The sequence below is a fragment of the Neoarius graeffei genome, chromosome 1 (assembly GCF_027579695.1).
Source record: "Neoarius graeffei isolate fNeoGra1 chromosome 1, fNeoGra1.pri, whole genome shotgun sequence".
NCBI lineage: Eukaryota > Metazoa > Chordata > Actinopteri > Siluriformes > Ariidae > Neoarius > Neoarius graeffei.
The window spans coordinates 68,835,570-68,855,354 of NC_083569.1; the positions used below are offsets into that span (position 1 = coordinate 68,835,570).

Consider the following 19,785-nt stretch of genomic DNA (forward strand, 5'->3'; position numbering starts at 1 on the left):
CTTTCGCCCGTAGTCAGCTGGGATAGGCTCCAGCTTGCCTGCGACCCTGTAGAACAGGATAAAGCGGCTAGAGATAATGAGATGAGATGAGATTTTTAGACATGTTAACTTCTTTGATTCAGGAGCTTGGTAGCAAATTTGAATTTCCCTCTGGGGATTAATAAAGTAATTCTGAGATATCTATCTATATCTATCTATCATATGATTCATATTTTAGATTCTTTAAAGTATCCAGCGTTTACCTTGATGCTTTGCACACTACTGGCATTATCTTAACCAGCTTCATGAGGTAGTCACCTGGAATGCTTTTCGATTAAGGAGGTATGTCTTGTCAAAAGTTAATTCGTGCAATTTCTTGCCTTCTTAATGCGTTTGAGATCAAACAGTAAATAATACAGTAAATAGCCCGATTCCACAGCTGTAGTAATCCATATTATGTCGAACCGCTCAGCTAAGTAAACAGAAACGACATCCATCATTACCTTAAGACATGAAGTGTCTTAATTTATAAAAATAAAGAAAACAAGAGAGAGTGCTCTGAGAGCACAATATCCCCACTAACAACGACGCCATAACTGGTAAAACGCGACTGAATTGAACGAAACTGCAATACGCGTATTACCAACATATAACAAAGAACCCGGTCAAGTTTTGTGAAACTCCTCCAAAAATTGAGAGAGGAGTTGATTTCAGAAGGTGAGCACCCTTCCCGGGACGGACGGACGGAAATCGCCACGACGTAATCCCCCTTCAGGCCTTTAAAAAAATAAATAAATAAATAAATGGGGGGAAAAAAACAACACAATGAATTAGAAGGTGGCAGCTTTGAAAAACTACACACTTTTTTCAAACCACTGATGCTGTGAGCAGTCAAGCTGATCTGACGTGCTAAAGTCAGGGTTGAATTTCAAGTCGAGAGGGCATTTTCTTCCTCAGGAGGTCTGAATTTACTCGTTTCGGTTGAACACAGTACAAAAACAAACCTCGTGCACTTTCCTTCCTAACTGCAACAGAAAACACGTGGGCTTCACAACAATTTAACATGGGTTCATCTTTAACATTTCCAGCAACATAGCCTACACTTTTACAAGGAGCATTTCTTTCTTGAGAGAAACTGACACTCCACCCACTTCCCAACATGTCGTCTCGCTGTAAAGAACCACTTTTATCTATACTCGCGGGTAGAAGAAAGGAAAAGCAAAGCAGGCAGGATGCTGTCGCAACCAGAATTTCCCCTTAGGGTGTAATAAGGAGGGACCCAGAGAAAGGAAAAGCCCTCAAGAGAATAGGAGCTTCCAGCTGCTCCTGCTATCTTGGTGCAAGTGAGCTGAATATAAGGCCCTTCCTTTACCCCTTCCCCAGGGGAGAACTCTAAATTTACCCCTCTCTCTGTAATTACCAGCAGGCCCAAAGCCCCAGTCCAGATGTTGATGAGTAGCTACAGTGAGACAAAAGAGAACATAAAGAGCGAATAAAAGTTTTAAGCTCTCTAAAGAATAGCACCTTTGTGGAAATGACTTGTTTCGTATCTTCACCCAACACTGATGCAAGACATGCTCGCCTGCAAGCGCTTTTTAACTACAGCTGGAAGCGAAGACACAAAGCAGGTGATGTGTGATCAGCTCATGCACAGGCGTTGAGGTAAACAGATAAATATATGCGGAAGCAAGAAGAGGGGCGTGCCCTGTAAGGGGAATGGGAGGAAAGGATTTACGGTAGTTGGCAGGGGTCGAAATTAACTTTTGAATGTACAGTACTTGCCCTCAGGGCAACCAACCCCAAAAATTTACTTGCCCGCATGCATGTATCAGTTGCCCTAATTTTTTGCAGGTTGACTGGGTAAGTAATTTGCATAAAAAGCAATCTGGATGTATATTATAGAGTATGCAATAAAATATTCCAACTTGTTTTGCCATTGTTTGATTACTGATTGATAGAAATAAAAAGTTATAACACTCGTGTGTTTGGTGTTTATTTCATCATGATGAACAGTAAAACAACTACAGTAGGTATAACTACTAGTATCTTCTATTAAACATGTTAAACAGTCAGAAAACATCATGTCATCATGGTCAAGTGTAACTGATCAAATCAGAATTAAAAATCAGTCCAAAAAGACGCTTCGTTCATTCTAGCCTACGTGACCGTGGCGCCTCGTGTGAATAATCATAATATCATGTAGCGCCATCTCGCGAATGGAAGCGTCAACTACCGCAATGAACCAAAGTCAAGGACAAACGAAAGAGAAGATGTGAAAAATAAAAAGTTTTCGTTCTATTTCTGTTAGGAATCACAACAACTTGATTTTTCTTGGTAAAATAGACATTCAAACACAGCTGTCCGACGGACAACTAGTGATAATTTTATTGTTGCCCGAGTATGAGAGTGACTTGCCCATGTCCGTCGGTACATGCTTAATTTCGACCCCTGGTTGGGGGTATGGAATGACTATAGCACATACAACAGACCAATACAAATCCATAAAAATGATTGGAAAATGTCACACGAGATCGGATATTAATACAAAGCCATCACAAGTTTTCAAACACTATATTTTAGCATAGATCACTTTTTTGGACTACATCGTACTCGAACCATGGAGTAGATATAAGTGAGGCAAGCAATTTATTATAAATGGTACCATCATATTGGAACAATTTCAATCCATTTTAATTGTAAGTCAAACTTATCACTCGAGGCACACCGCATGTTTAATTGGTCTTAGAATTAAATATAAGGACTGTCTACGAGTCCTTTATGAATAGGATTAAGAGGTTTACTGTCCAATACAGGTTTGGAGTGGGTTATCCGCCTTTAATAAAACACTCATTTAGAGTCTCATTTGGCTCCCAGAGCAACCAGTTAACAAGTTCCACAAAGATTATCTTTATTTAAACACTCCCCTGTATTATTGTGTGGCAATAATGGGGATTAAAAGTACAGTGCCTTGCAAAAGTATTCATCCCCCTTGGTGTTTGTCCTGTTTTGTTGCATTACAAGCTGGAATTAAAATGGATTTTTGGAGGGTTAGCACCATTTGATTTACACAACATGCCTACCACTTTAAAGGTGCACATTGTTGGTTTATTGTGACACAAACAATAATGAAAAAAAAAAACAGAAATCTGGAGTGTGCATACAGTAGGTATTCACCCCCTTTCGTATGAAACCCCTAAATAAGAGCTGGTCCAACCAATTCACATCATCACTCACCATTAGTTGATTAAGATCCACTTGTGTGCAGTCAAAGGTCAAAGTGTCACATGATGTCTGTATAAATCACCCTGTTCTGGAAGGACCCTGACTCTGCAACACTACTAAGCAAGCAACATGAAAACCAAGGAGCCTCCAAACAGGTCAGAGACAAAGTTGTGGAGAAGCATAGATCAGGGTTGGGTTATAAAATATATCCCAAACTTTGAATATCCCAGGGAGCACCATTACATCCATTATAGCAAAATGGAAAGAATATGGCACCACCACAAACCTGACGAGAGAAGGCCACCCACCAAAACTCACAGACCGGGTAAGGAGGGCATTAATCAGAGATGCAACAAAGACACCAAAGACGACACTGAAGGAGCTGCAAAGATCCACAGCGGAGATGGGAGTATCTGTCCACAGGACCACTTTAAGCCATACACTCCACAGAGCGGGGCTTTATGGAAGAGTGGACAGAAAGGAAAAAAAAAGTAGTAATTGCTTATTAAAGAAAAAAATATAAAAAATCTCACGTTTGGAGTTTGTCCAACAGCATGTGGCAGACTCCCCAAACACATGGAAGAAGATTCTCTGGTCAAATGAGACAAAAATTAAACTTTTTGGCCATCATGGGAAATACCATGTGTGGCGCAAACCCAACACCCTGAGAACACCATTCTTACAGTGAAGCATGGTGGTGGCAGCATCATGCTGTGGGGATGTTTTGCATCTGCAGGGACAGGAAAGCTGGTCAGGACTGAAGGAAAGATGGAGGACACTAAATATAGGGCAATTCTGGAGGAAAACCTGTTTGAATCGGCCAGAGGTTTGAGACTGGGACGAAGGCTCACGGCCCAGCAGGACAATGACCCTAAACAGACTGCTAAAGCTACAGTGGAGTGGTTTAAAGGGAAACATTTACATGTCTTGGAATGGCCTAATCAAAGCCCAGACCTCAATCCAATTGAGAACCTGTAGCATAATTTGAAGATTGCTGGACACCAACGCAACCCATCTAACTTGAAGGAGTGTGGAGCAGTTTTGCCTTGAGGAATGGCCAAAAATCCCAGTGGCTAGATGTGCTAAGCTTATAGAGACATACCCCAAGAAACTGCAGCTGTAATTGTAGCAAAAGGTGGCTCGATAAAAGTATTGACTTTTTTTTTTTTTTTTTGGGGGGGGGGGGGGGGGGGGGGGGGAATACCTATGCACACTCCAGATTTCTGTTTTTTCATCTTATTTATTGTTGTCATGCTAAAAAAATGTGCACCTTTAAAAGTTGTAGGCATGTTGTGTAAATCAAATGGCGCTACCCCAAAAAAATCCATTTTAATTCCAGCTTGTAATGCAACAAAACAGGACAAACACCAAGGGGGATGAATACTTTTGCAAGACACTGTATAATAAAACAAACATAAGCGGTTCCCCCCCAAAAGTTCCTTGTTTGAAATGGTAGAAAGTGTGGACATTACCACTAAACATATGCTGATATTTTGGGTGTGAAGGACGATTTGAGTGGATGGACGGACAGACAGACGATCTGAGTGGATGGATGGACGGTGGCTCACTTTTAAATGTCCAGTAGAAATGACCAATAGATGTGCGTGTCCATTAGTAACGCCAACATAGTTTTAAGGACTCACCATCTCTCCCTTTTTTATCCAGCGTGTTCTTCAGCATGCTGACCGAACAGTAAAGAAACCCATCCATGAAAGAGGAAATTTCTACTGAAGATCTGATGTCACCTACCATCTCCAGCTTTGCAAATTCTAAGAGAAAAAGAAAGAGAGATTAAAAGAAGAAAAAAAAAAACCCAAAGGACTGATTAGGAATAATCCAATAAAGTGTTGAGAGCTTAAGATCCACGTGCGTGTGTGTTGGGGGGGCACAATCCAATCCTCAATGAGTCAATTTTATGCCAGTTCATTATTCTCTACTGGCTTAGGTTACAGCACAATCACTAAAAACTACAAAGTCAGCTCGACAGAGCCTTTCCGCCTCAGAAATTTCTCGATAAGCAGAGCCATATTAAACTTCTTTTTCATTTACACATATCCATATTTATTCACTCACTCCCAAGGTTGCTCAAAAAGGACATCAGTAAAACTTACCCAAAAAAAAAAAAAAAAAAACCCACAGAGAACTTTGGAATTCACCCCACTGCTCTCTACCTTCCTCTCCTCCCTCCTGTTTCATCCCTCACTTTTATCATCTTTTCAGGGTTCACCCTTATCGGTTTCGGATTCAATTAGCCGCTATGCGCAGGTTCAATTTTCTTCAGGAGGGCCGGCAATACCTGTGAGATTTTATCAAGCACCTCCAGCCCCTTTCATGGCTCAAGTTCAAATAACTTTAATTGAAAAGCCTTTTTAATTGAAGTATCTCTACCATCCTTCCATCTCTTCCCTCCAGCCCCTCTCTTTTTGTTAAAACGAGGGGTATTAGAAACGATAATGAGGTAGGAAGACGATAAGTAGGACTTGGGGGTCTTCCTAGTCCTGCATGCATATTTAAAATTTAAATAATGATGATCAGATCTGCTCATGAATACGATTATTTTCAGCATGAAAATCGATAAAAAACTTTGGAGACGTGATTTTACACATATGTAAAAATGTCTGCACTAACGACTAGGAGAAAAATAGAGGCGTCTGTGACAGTTGTGTACGTATCGGTGTGCGTTCCCACCTGTCAGGGACAATATCAGGTGGTTACTCAAGTGAGGCCAACATACAGCTACACTATGCGGTTAATGAGGCTCCTGCTCCATATGGACACTGTGGCGTTTCCTGTGTGGCCTCAGTGCTGCTTCACTGTTAAGGATGTTAGCACAATACTGAAAGAGCGCTGGTAAACATTTGGGCCTGTGTGTTGTGAGGATGGACTAATTGGGCTACCTGGCACGCTTTCTGAAAAGGCCTCGAATGAGCAGTACAGCAACAGCTCAATCTAATCACTTTGCACGCACACACTTGCACAACACACACAAATTAGAGGCACTTTCAGAGGAAATGATCTGTTGAAAAGACGGTGTGTGGGTGTTGGCGGGTGGGGAGGGAGGGCGTCAGCAACCAGGGACAAAAGCCTGTCTAACAGCTAGGTGACCTCAAAAAACAATTATGACTGTTTGCGGGAAAGAACGAATCGAATCAGGTTCCTGGGAAAACCTGGCCTTGACCCCTAAGGTGAGGGAGAATTTGACCTTTTGAGCATTAATCTTTCAGAATTCCTAACAAAGCGTAGCTGCACTGGAGCGCATTAGATCATGTTTCAGTTACTTCATTTAACCGCATAGCTTAAAATGCTTGGCTTTGCTTATTATTAATGGGATTGCCACCTCAATTAGTCATTTCTCAGTGCTTTCATTAACAGCAGTAAACCTAAATAAATGAGCTTGGAGGAACGGGGTATTAATAAAGAACGGACTTGAATCTTGATATACAGCAGCAGTCAAAAGTTTGGACACACCTCAATGGTTTTTCTTTTTTTTATTATTATTATTATAATTAAAAAAAAAAAAGTCACTTCATGTCTTAAAGTAATGATGGATGTCGTTTCTCTTTAGTTAAGCGGTTCTGACATAATATGGATTACTACAGTTGTGGAATAGGGCTGATTACTACAGTTGTGGAATAGGGCTGTTTACTGTCTAATGACTTACCATTTACTGTTTGATCTCGAACACCTTAAAAGAACTAAGAAATTGCACTAATTAACTTTTGACAAAGCACCGGTTAACTGAGGCCCTGTCCACACGGCAACGGATTCAGGTGAATCTGATAAAATTGTTTATCGTTTCGGCCTGGCGTCCGCATGGCACCGGCGTTTTGGGTGCCCCAAAACGAAATCTTTTGAGGACGGGTTCCAGAGTGGAAAAATCTGGCAACGGCGCCGTCGCGAAGTCGTCTGGATGAGTAGAACGGATTTGTTTACGATAACGTCACAACCACATGTGCTTCACGCCGGGTAGAAGTGTAACGAACTCAATGCGAGTTGTCAACAAATCCTATAACTTGGTTCATGAAACGCGCTGACAAAATATTTTCACTGTGAATATTTATTGTGTAATGGTGCAAAGTGAGAGAGAGAGAGAGAGAGAGAGAGAGAGAGAGAAAATGAATAGCCCTTAGGGCAGAGTCAATCCCGCCAGCAAAAATAGGGGAAAAAAAGGAGCGATCTCACCTTTTCAGATGTTGGTTTAAGTCCTACAATACATTCCTCAAAAAGGGCGTAGAAGAACAAATTAATCCATCAACGTGTAACATTCGGTTTATTCCAGACCATTAAAGACGCCGCCTTCCGCGTAGAATCATACGTCATCCTCGCCGCCAGATTGGATGGGGCAAAGCAGAGAATAAAGATGCCTCATTCATGTGCTGCGTTTAACTGTACCAACAGGTTTGCCGTTTATACGTAATCCTCGCCGCCATATTGGATGGGTCAAAGCGGAGAATAAAGATGCCTCATTCATGTGCTGCGTTTAACTGTACCAACAGGTTTGCCGTCCAAACGAGATCACATGGGATTACCTTTCACAGGTGAGACTGGAAAAATACTTTTCATTGTATTTGGTCATTATAACGTAATTTTACGAACAGATTTTTCTGACTTTGTGGCTAATATGAAGTCTCGCGCATAATAGTTTATGCGCATGCGTCCTTACTTCTATTGTTCTGGTGTCTCCGAAGGGACCGTCTTACAGCGTACCTAGAGGTGTGGCATGTGTATTGCATCGTTTTCAGCAAGCGTTGCGTTGCCATATGGACCTGATATTTTACTGATCCGTTGCCCATGTGGATGCGATATATATATATATATATATATATATATATATATATATATATATATATATATATTTTTTTTTTAATCTCGTTGCCGTTGTCGTGTGGATGTAGCCTGAAAAGTATTCCAGGTGACTACCTCATGAAGCTGGTCAAGATAATGTCAAGTGTGCAAATCGTCATCAAGGTAAACGCTGGCTATTTTGAAGAATCTAAAATATGAAACGTTTTGGTTAACACTCCCCCCCCCCCCCCCCCCCCCAATTTAACACATATGTTCCATGTGTTATTTCATAGTTTTGATGTCTTCAGTAGTGTTCTACAATGTAGAAAATAGTCCAAATACAGAAACACCTATGAAATGAGTAGGGGTGTCCAAACTTTTGACTGGTACTGTAATTACCTACTGTATATTCAATAAACAGGAAATCCTGAGCTCAGGTTACCGTCTGTGTGAACTTTTGTACATTCTCCCATGCCCACGTGGGTTTCTTTCAGGTTCCTCCCGTCTCCCAAAAACACTGGCCATGCTAAAATCACTCCTCAGTGTGCAAGAGTCTGCCTGTTAGGGTGCATCAGTTGCCCTCTAAAAATGAAAAGTTCCTCCGATCATGATGCATTTTTGTTTTTATGCTCCTTTTGGTAAGAAAACACACTGGGTGAAATATTTTGACAAAATTCAAAAGTTTAATGGTGGCACCAGGAGCTCAAAGTTATGGAAAAAGCTGCTATTTTATGACTTTTATAACAAAATTTCGATCACTTTTCATGAAACATTATGGCACCTTACAGACCAGGGGTGGGCAATTATTTTTTCCATGGGGCCACATGAGAAACAGAAAATGTTGTGGCGGGCCGGACCAAAAGGCTGAACTAAATTCTGCATAATATTAATTGTATTTCTTTATATAAAGCAGTAAATAACATTGTTTTTACAAGCTGCTAAGAGTATGGAAAAAACGAGGTTGCCTTACAAAAAATGTCATTTATTCAATCAAATTTCCCAAAACAATGGTTAACAAAATGTGAACATTTGTACCTCCCCCCCCCAGTCACATTCACCCCAAAACACAATAAAGACATCACAATATTGTCTTTCTACTCCAAATATCAAGCAAGATACATCATATTATAATAATGATGCCGTGTCGATTCGGTGTAGGCATCAGATCTACAGATCGGCTCGGGCTCCGGCGCCTGCTGGTGACGTCACACTATGTGATTGGCTGGACCGTTTGAAGGATGACGTACAAGTTTGTGGTTGGTCTGGACAAATTACGGAAGTAGTTATCGCGGGATTAGGTTTCGTGGGATTTCATGTCATGTTCATGTCGCGCACATTGCGTTTTTTTTTTAACACAACTTCAAAATAAAAGCAATGCACATTCAGTCCATGCATGAGGTAAAATTAGAAAATACGTTTATTTTGTAATTTCTAATTAACCTTACGCAGGCCGGTCAGAATGTACCAAAGGGCTGGATGTGGCCCGCGGGCCGGTAAATGCCCAGGTCTGTTATAGAGTATACCAAATATCTTAGATACACGTTTTTAGTACATATTCTAAATATATTATCAAGCACAGTTTGAGTTTTAGCTGTTAATTGAATCATTGTTCAACTACTTTTAAACAATACAAATGCATTATGAATCACGTTAATGCTTCTCAATCCCTTGCAAAGGTTCTTAACATGATCTCTGGGTCACAAGAAATCAATAAATGGAGTCCAACATTGTGATTCAAACCTTACGCGAAAACATAAAATAAGCGTTTTTTGGCAAAAAATGAACCTCATGGTGCCACCATTAGACTTTTGAATATGGTCAAAGCATTTTACAGGATGTCTTTATTGGTGAAAAGGAACACCCAAACAAAACTGCATCAGATTTTATGGAAGTGAGGGCAACTGATGCACCCTACTGCCCGTGTATGGTGTGTGCGCACGCACATGTACTGGTCTCATCCTACCGCACACCCAGAGGTCCTGTGATGGTTACTGCGACCCTGACCAGTAATAAAACGGTTACTGAAGATGACTGAATGAATGAATTTCCTTCCAGGGTGCAACCTTAAATATCTCAAGTATTTCAAAATCACTGTGAACATTTAATACGATTCTGCTAGAGCACATTTTGGATGAAGGATTAAAAAGAATCTTGCTAGAACTAGAACAACGAAGAAAAATTTGGCATCAAGTCCTGAAAAGAATATATTAAGCCCTGGCAGTATGTAAATATGCTGACCTAATGACAAAATAGTGGATATCGAGGATCTGCAAATTGGGGTTACACAGGCCATGCATTATTTAATGGCTTTTGACTCATGACCTGCAATGGCGCTTGAAAGTTTGTGAACCCTTTAGAATTTTTCTATATTTCTGCATAAATATGACCTAAAACATCATCAGATTTTCACACAAGTCCTAAAAGTAGATAAAGAGAACCCAGTTAAACAAATGAGACAAAAATATTATACTTGGTCATTTATTTATTGAGGAAAATGATCCAATATTACATATCTGCGAGTGGCAAAAGTATGTGAACCTTTGCTTTCAGTATCTGGTGTGACCCCCTTGTGCAGCAATAACTGCAACTAAACGTTTCCGGTAACTGTTGATCAGTCCTGCACACCAGCTTGGAGGAATTTTAGCCCGTTCCTCCGTACAGAACAGCTTCAACTCTGGGATGTTGGTGGGTTTCCTCACATGAACTGCTCGCTTCAGGTCCTTCCATAACATTTCGACTGGATTAAGGTCAGGACTTTGACTTGGCCATTCCAAAACATTAACTTTATTCTTCTTTAACCATTCTTTGGTAGAACGACTTGTGTGCTTAGGGTCGTTGTCTTGCTGCATGACCCACCTTCTCTTGAGATTCAGTTCATGGACAGATGTCCTGACATTTTCCTTTAGAATTCGCTGGTATAATTCAGAATTCATTGTTCCATCAATGATGGCAAGCCGTCCTGGTCCAGATGCAGCAAAACAGGCCCAAACCATGATACTACCACCACCATGTTTCACAGATGGGATAAGGTTCTTATGCTGGAATGCAGTGTTTTCCTTTCTCCAAACTTAACGCTTCTCATTTTAACCAAATTGTTCTATTTTGGCCTCAGCCGTCCACAAAATATTTTTCCAGTGTTTTCCTTTCTCCAAAACATTTTTCCAACAGCCTTCTGGCTTGTCCACATGATCTTTAGTAAACTGCAGACGAGCAGCAATGTTCTTTTTAGAGAGCAGTGGCTTTTTCTCCTTGCAACCCTGCCATGCACACCATTGTTGTTCCGTGTTCTCCTGATGGTGGACTCATGAACATTAGCCAATGTGAGAGAGGCCTTCAGTTGCTTAGAAGTTGCCCTGGGGTCCTTTGTGACCTCGCCGACTATTACACGCCTTCCTCCTGGAGTGATCTCTGTTGGTCGACCACTCCTGGGGAGGGTAACAATGGTCTTGAATTTCCTCCATTTGTACACAATCTGTCTGACTGTGGATTGGTGGAGTCCAAACTCTTTAGAGATGGTTTTGTAACCTTTTCCAGCCTGATGAGCATCAACAATGCTTTTTCTGAGGTCCTCAGAAATCTTCTTTGTTCGTGCCATGATACACTTCCACAAACATGTGTTGTGAAGATCAGCCTTTGATAGATCCCTGTTCTTTAAATAAAACAGGGTGCCCACTCACACCTGATTGTCATCCCATTGATTGAAAACATCTGACTCTAATTTCACCTTCAAATTAACTGCTAATCCTAGAGGTTCACATACTTTTGCCACTCACAGATATGTAATATTGGATCATTTTCCTCAATAAATAAATGACCAAGTATAATATTTTTGTCTCATTTGTTTAACTGGGTTCTCTTTATCTACTTTTAGGACATGTGTGAAAATCTGATGATGTTTTAGCTCATATTTATGCAGAAATATAGAAAATTCTAAAGGGATCACAAACTTTCAAGCACCACCGTAGAACTTAAGTCAATCACCATCTTCCTGCACTACTACTATTACAAAAGGACTGAATGAAGAGCACAATTCTTTTTGACAGAGATCATTTCTCTCTAAGGGGAGGACAACCAATTAAGTGAAAACACACCTCATCTCCACACACACACACCTGAGAGTTGGTTGTGATACAGAAACTCCATCTGTAGCCTCTGGCCTCCTTTCTGAGCCAGCAGATAAGGGGTGGAGTAGTCAGGATCTCCTGTAGCACACATCACATCTGCCCCACTGAACACCAACGTCATGGTCAACAACACGTCAGACTGGAGGACTGCAGAACACAAAGCCTAGAAGCACACACAAACACCCGGTCATATATACTGTAAAGACTAAACACATAAGTGACAAACTCAAGAGAAACTGTGAGCTCTGTCATTTGTAGAGGACAAGTTTTTGGCCTGGTTTGGGTCCACTTGTCCTCTTGGAGGAAAAATCACTGAAAATTAATGCAAAGTAATTCTCAGTGATGACATTTCTATCCTGATTGTTCATTCACTAATATTTAATTGGACCACCTTTTCCTTTGACAATGACATGCATTCGCTGTGGCTTTGTTTTGACAAAATTATGCCAGGTCAACATTTATTTCCATCCAGAGTCGCATAAACTTTTCATCAACATCTTGTATTGACGATGGCAGAGTTGAACCACACTGTAAAGTCTTCTCCAGCACATCCCAAAGACTTTCAATGGGGTTAAAGTGCATATTGCGGGTAAATTCAGGAGCAAGATCAATGTAATTCTCCTATTTTATATTCAACTTTGGTCAAATATCGGTCACATTTTGCATTTTGTGCAATTTTTTTTTTACCTTGCGCAATACCAGAAAAATTCAGTTGAAATCAAGCCATTTGAGGTGAATTGGTCCGCCTCTGAAAAAACTTGGCATTTGGATTTCCAGGCAAACATTGATTTTCGTGACATCACGTGCAGGACGCCTCCTTAGTCAGCGCTGGTTTGTTTATGAGAAAGCGACCTGGTGGTTTTCTGCAAATTTCTTCAACGTTATCATGTAATTATTAAAAATGGTTAACAGATGTATCGTAGGAGGGTGTAGCAACACCAATCTTGATGGGATTAGTACTCATCGTTTCCCAAAAGACCGGACAATGAGAGAGAAATGGGAGCACTTGGTCTACACAGGCTGTGCACTGAAACCGTGCAAAACTCGCGCAGCCTGCTGGCGCTTCCGCAGGTAATGTCACAAATCTGGCTCCAGACTCCCTTGGGATTTTTCCAGACGCGTTTTGTTATTTTATTTTTTTCTGCTGTAGACAGATGAAAGTGGAGCAAAGAAAAAAAAATCCTGAACTTTTGAAAGTCAAACTAAGATGGGGCGGCAACGTCCCCCGAAAATATTTTAATAACATAACACGCAAAACCCTGCATTCTAGTGCATTTTAGTACTTATTTTCACTAAAACAAGTTATAACTTTTAAACCTTTTTCTTTCATGTACATTAATGATTAACATGTCAAAAATATCAAATTCAATTCCCCTAGTTAATGAGTAATTTTCAGGAGTGCATTGAGTAACATTGAGAACTGCTACACAGTTCATTACTTTGAAAAAAAAAAAATCAGACAGTTGAAGGTAAACTCCGCAAAATCCCAAAACAGTCCTGTTAAAAAGTAAAGGTCTGTTAGAGTTTCTAAAGCTTTCAGGTTTCAGTGTTGGGGACATTGAGCCTCGTTTATCCATCTTTTAGTAGAGTTGTGCGTTTGCAGAAGCTAAAGTGAACTAAACATTTCCAATTCATATTTATGCGAGTTGAAGCCAATTGTTTACATTAGTTCGTATTGTCTGTAAATTTAAACACCAATGAATACCAAATTTCTCATGTAAATCAGGGGCGTAGGGTGTGGGTGTGTCACACACTGACTGGCAGCCTGAGTACATTATGTAACAAAAAAATAATTACCATTGCTAGTTTTAGGTAGCTTAGAAACCGGCTCTTCCATTATTGCTGTTTCTTCCACGTTTTCTTGATGTTGTGTTCTAGAAACGGCACAAACTTAGCTTCGAAACCACAAAAATGCAACTTTGATGGGAAAAAATATATAAATTGCTGAGCTCTCTTCACGTCGAAAGAAGGAGGAAAGTTTTGCTTGTTTTGATATGGCGAATTATTAACACAAGAGAAAATACTCATAATTCGCAACTAAAAAGACTGCAGCTACACTGGCAGCTTGAACATGCTTTCTAGTGCGATTGTATTGAGCTTGCGCAGAATGGTGTCAGTCCTGCACGCCTTAGCACGTGTACCTGAAGGTGCGCCTTGGGCGCGCACGCCTAACGAGCTCCGGCACGAGCGCCGTTAACAAAGAACACCTGTTTTTAATCAATGAATTATGTTTGGGCTATTTAAGGACTGTGCCCATGCAAGGATGATGCGAAGTATTACGCCGCGTCTAGGAACGCGAAAAATCAATTTCTCCATTCGGAAAACCAGAGATTTTCAAGAGTTTTGTCAAATATCCGGATTTCCAGGTAAATCCGGAAGACTTTCATCTATAGCTGTAGACAGATGGCCTTGTGCAAAATTACCCTTCTGGATGAGTGTGTAAAGGGACATACTTTCATATTAAAAAAAAAAAATCATCCGAAATTGGTCCAGGATATGCACTTTAAGATCAGGACTCTGTGGTGGTCAAGTCATTCTTCCTTGAAACACTTTCACAATCTGAACCCAATGAATCTTGGCATGCCACTGGGGGGAGAACAAGATGAACAAGAACAAGGGCCACTGGTTGGATAACCTGGTCATTGAGATCATCAGCTGACTTCATTTTATTGCCACATAACATTCCTGAGCCTCGACCTGACCAACTGAAGCAACCACAGATCATAACACTGCTTCCAGAGGCTTGCCCAGTAGCCACTATGAATGATGGGTGCATTGCTTGCTGCACTTCCCTTCTTACCCTGACGCACCCATATCACTCAGGGATAGGGTAAATCTGGACTAATCAGACCTCATGACCTTTTTCCATTATGCCACACTCCAGTCTTTATGCTCCCTAGCAAACTGAAGCCTTTTCTTTCAATTAGCCGAATTAACAAGTGGTTTTCTTCTGACCGCACTGTAGGTTCTGCGGGTTCTTGTCGCACTGTGCGTGTGGAAATGCTATTACTTTCACTTTTTTTTTTTCTACAATTTGACTTCAAGAATTGAACTGAGCTCCAACTAAGTTGACAGTTCAGCACCGTCCTTCGAGGTTTTTAAATCATCATGTACAATACTGTAGAATCCTTAACTCAATTCCAGTAATTTCAGCAATCTCCCGAGTTGTTTTCGTTGTTCGCCAATAATTTGACCCTTCTGCAAACACGGTAACATCTTTTCCATGACCACAGGATACGTCTTCTGACATGAGTGTTTAAGAAACGAGGAGCGTTGTTCCTTGCAGGCCACTCAAGTTCTCCCGCTCCAATCTTGCCAAAACATGTCTTCGTGGCCCTCACTTTGTGCACAGGAGCATTATCATGCTGGAACATGCTTGGGCCTCTTCATTCTGGAGAAGGGAAATTGTAATGCTACAGCATAGAAAGACAGACAGACATTCTAGACAATTGTGTGCTTCACACATGAAAATCCATAGCCTGGCAAGCCAGACTAAATGTGAATATTTAGTCTGGCCTCGATCCGTAGACATTTCTGAAGCAGGTAGGAGGAACAAACCGCTGTCTTTCAAACGGTCTCTGTGCGTATAGGCCAACGCTCTGACCAATCAGCGCAACAGTGACTGTGACGTAGTCAGAGCGACAGAAAGCAGTGGAGGAGACCTTGAAATAAATAATTTTTCAAAATGCGTATTAATTAATAAACAGGTTCTAGATATTAAGAAGTTTGGAGATAATGACCACAAGTTTGGAGTCTGTACCACATACACATTTTTTTCCAAGTGTTTTTCAACGGTTTGCTTAAACTGTTTTTGAGAGTTTTTATTTAGTGGTGTTTAGTGAAATAATTTCCCTTAAATTTAAAATAACGGGAAAATAAGAAACAATCAAAAAGTAATGTTTCAAAGCTGTTTATTAATTCTTCGTACTGCACAAACTAGCCCCATCCTTTTGGCTACGAGCGGAGCCAGCTGGTAGATCAGACTTTTGCCATAGCCAGTCGGCAAAACAGCAAAAACGTCCTTCTTGAAAAGGAATGAGCGGAGAGCCTCTTCCTGCTCATGTTTCAACAAAAACTCCAAGTCTAATTCTTCTAAAACTGATTCCAAAGCGGAGTCAAACGCGCGCTGTTCACTAGCCGTAGCCATCTTTCCTGTTGTGCTTTCTCCAGCGTCACGCAGCTTTGTCGTCACTCCTGCAAAAGCCCGCCCAAAGAATCCAAACAAAAACCTTGCGTTGTGATTGGCGGGCACGATTTGATGCCCGGGGTGTTTTTGTTTATATGGTGCGAGGCTAGACCCACTCGCTAGGCAAAAATATTTTTGGCCGCTAGGCAGTTGGGTCTAGTTTACTAGGCTAGAAAATCCACACAAAGGAAGAGTTGGGAGAGTACTGGGTTGTACACTCCAGCAGCTCTATGGCAAGATCAATTTATGAGCTCCCTGAGAAATCCACAGATCCAGGAGCTGTTATTAGGTTAAATTAAATGAATCCAAAATTGGTTCTAGACACCGTAATGTTTCTAAATTTCATAATTAAAAAAAAAAAAAAAAGATTGATGGAGCCGTTTCACAAATAAATGCAATTTAGACAGTACAACGAGATTCAAAAGCTCCTACATTTTTACACTCATTTAAAAAAAATTTTTTTTTTTGATTCTATGAATACGCAATTGGCAACACCTTTAACCTTACACATGCCCACCCTTTCCCTTGGTAATGCAGTGCTGCATGATCTCTATTTGCATATCAGATGACAAACTAACACTTGCCTGTCATGCATCCAGCTCTAACTCCGAAGAGCTTCAGCGATGATAGGTTTCATACTTGGCGCAATCTGCGCACTCCAATGAACTAAAATTATTTGTTAAAAATTCATTTCATGATGATGTTTAGTATGATTAACCAGATGTGGTTCATCACTCTGCTTCATAGCACATGCTTTTCCTTTCCAAGAGCTAAAACCAACCCATTCTTCCCAACACTTGATATTCCGGGAAGGAAATCTTTTGTAAAAACCCTGCAAGAGCCCCACTTTCTTGCCACAGACACCTAAATAATAGTCGAGGACAGCATTTGAAAGGAAACAGGGCTTCGGCAAAAGGAATGCAGGCAGGCCAATTAAAATGTGATGGGAAAAGAGACGGTCGATAAACAGAATAGTGCAGATGGCTTCAGACACAGACAGAGAGAGAGCCAGTGTAATGCTACCTAACGCTGCCTTTCATGCGAAAAGCTGCAGCTCGCGTACCCTATTGATCCACCCCAAACAGGCCTAATCCGACAGAGAACAAGGACTTCCAGACAGCCAGCAACACCCTCCCAAAACACACACAAAAACACATTTCACACAGGCATTTTATATAACTGCATGGATTAGGGCTTAAAAGCAAGCCAATTCCTGCAGACACACACACAAACAAACAAGATAAACAAGTCAGACAATAAAGAACTGTATACACAATTTAATACATATACACACTGGCCACTTTATTAGGAACACCCATCCACCTGCTGTTGTATGCAGTCATCTAAAATCAGCCGATCCCTTGACAGCAGCGCAGTGCATCAAATCATGCAGATACGAATCAAGAGCTTCAGTTAATGTTCACTTCAAACGTCAGAACTGGAAAAATTGTGATCTCAAAGTGCGACTTTCTTTCACTGTGGCACGGGTGTTGGTTTGAGTGTTTCAGAAACGGCGGATCTCCTGGGGTTTTCACACACAACAGTCTCTAGAGTTTATACACAATGGTGCAAAAAAAAAAAAAACCAGAGTGAGCGAAAGTTCTGTGGGTGGAAACAGCTTGTTAAGAGAGGCCAGAGGAAAATGGTCAGATCGGTTCAAGCTGCCAAGAAGGATATAGTAACTCATAGCAACTCTTTACACCCATGGTGAGCAGAAAAGCATCTCGGCATGCAACAGGAGAAAACCACATTGGGTTCCACTCCTGCAGCCAAGAACAGGAATCTTAGACTACGTTCAGACTGCACCCTGAAACGACCCATATCCGATTTTTTTGCCCATATGCGACCTGTATCCGATTTGTTATTGACAATCTGAACGACACAGATCCGATTTTTTTCACATGCGACCCAGGCCGCTTGGATACGTGGTCCTAATTCCGATGCATATCCATTATTTTCACATGCGACTGCAGTCTGACCGGACAGGTCGCATTCATGTGACCTACACGTCATCAACAAGAGACAAACGTCACTATTCTGCGTTGGCTAATCCCGCCTCTTTGGTGGAAAACAACAACAACAACAACATTTGTACAGTTTTCAGAATTTAAATAGACTTTTATAGAATTGATCAAGCTAATGGTGGATTTGGTAGGAACCTGGATGTTTATCTGTTAGCCTGATTAAATAAAACAGTTTCTATAACTGATTTATAACTTAAACCATCCTGTATTACAAGATTATAAGATTGTTCTGGAAATTTCCAGTAATTTGACACCTTCGGTCTCATTAGTCTGCTGCCCACATTAATCAGATTATTGTGCGAGTTCCGCCGCCGCCACAAAAACCACATCGCCAGGTCTCGCCTCATCTCCATAGCAAACTGCACTGGTGTTTATGCACCTTGAGCCAGCGCTGAGAGAAGTTGCAGAATTCAGCTGGCTATAAACAATCTAAATAAATATTTATAAAAATGTAGAAAAAGTTTATTAATATGACGAAATAAATATGTGCAAATTATTAAGCCTGAATTAAGAGTTTGGTAATACAGCGGCCGTATCCCAAACGACTGCCTACTGAAGCTCGAGTGCACTCTCATATCTCATCTCATTATCTGTGGCCACTTTATCCTGTCCTACAGGGTCGCAGGCGAGCTGGAGCCTATCCCAGCTGACTACGGGCGAAAGGCGGGGTACACCCTGGACAAGTCGCCAGGTCATCACAGGGCTGACACATAGACACAGACAACCATTCACACTCACATTCACACCTACGGTCAATTTAGAGTCACCAGTTAACCTAACCTGCATGTCTTTGGACTGTGGGGGAAACCGGAGCACCCGGAGGAAACCCACACGGACACGGGGAGAACATGCAAACTCCGCACAGAAAGGCCCTCGCCGGCCACGGGGCTCGAACCCGGACCTTCTTGCTGTGAGGCGACAGCGCTAACCACTACACCACCGTGCCGCCCTCAAGTGCACTATATAGAGTTTAAAAATCCATTACTTCCTAGTAACATGTAGTGCACTTATATAGAAATTAGAGAGACATTTAGGAGTCAACCCTCGTTACCAGGCTACACGTTTTCATTTCAGTTCAGAAATAAAAACACACACGAGACCTCACACTTTAACCAGATAATTAAACAAACAAACAAACAAAAAAAATCATTAAACATGAAGAGTGCGCTTTTTTTTGTTTACGTATTACGTAGATGTGCTTATTATGTGTCAATTTGCGCATGCGGGACACTTTTGGGTCGTTTTCCGTTCATACTGGAGATCGCATACAAGTCTCATATAATTGGTAATATGAACGGCCTAATAAAAAAATCGGATTTCACAACAAATCGGATATGGGTCGTTTCAGGTTGCAGTCTGAACGTAGTGCGAGAATCAAGAACAGGTTCCTATTAAAGTGGCCAATGAGCATATTCGACTGGATGTTCAGAGCTGAATCGTGTATAAAAGTTCAGTAAAAGCAGAT

General features: G+C 41.1%; 1 protein-coding gene across 6 annotated transcripts in view; it reads right to left on the reverse strand.

Annotated features, from left to right (window-relative positions):
- The window catches only part of arap2 (ArfGAP with RhoGAP domain, ankyrin repeat and PH domain 2), a 184,318-nt gene that overhangs the window by 91,398 nt on the left and 73,135 nt on the right, over positions 1 to 19,785 (reverse strand). For all 6 annotated transcript variants that reach the window (XM_060916930.1, XM_060917332.1, XM_060917247.1 and 3 more), the window contains 2 exons: positions 12,099 to 12,273; positions 4,845 to 4,970 (listed from right to left, as the gene is read on the reverse strand). In XM_060916930.1, the coding sequence (XP_060772913.1) occupies positions 4,845 to 4,970; positions 12,099 to 12,273 (301 nt within the window). The remainder of the gene's footprint in view (positions 1 to 4,844; positions 4,971 to 12,098; positions 12,274 to 19,785) is intronic.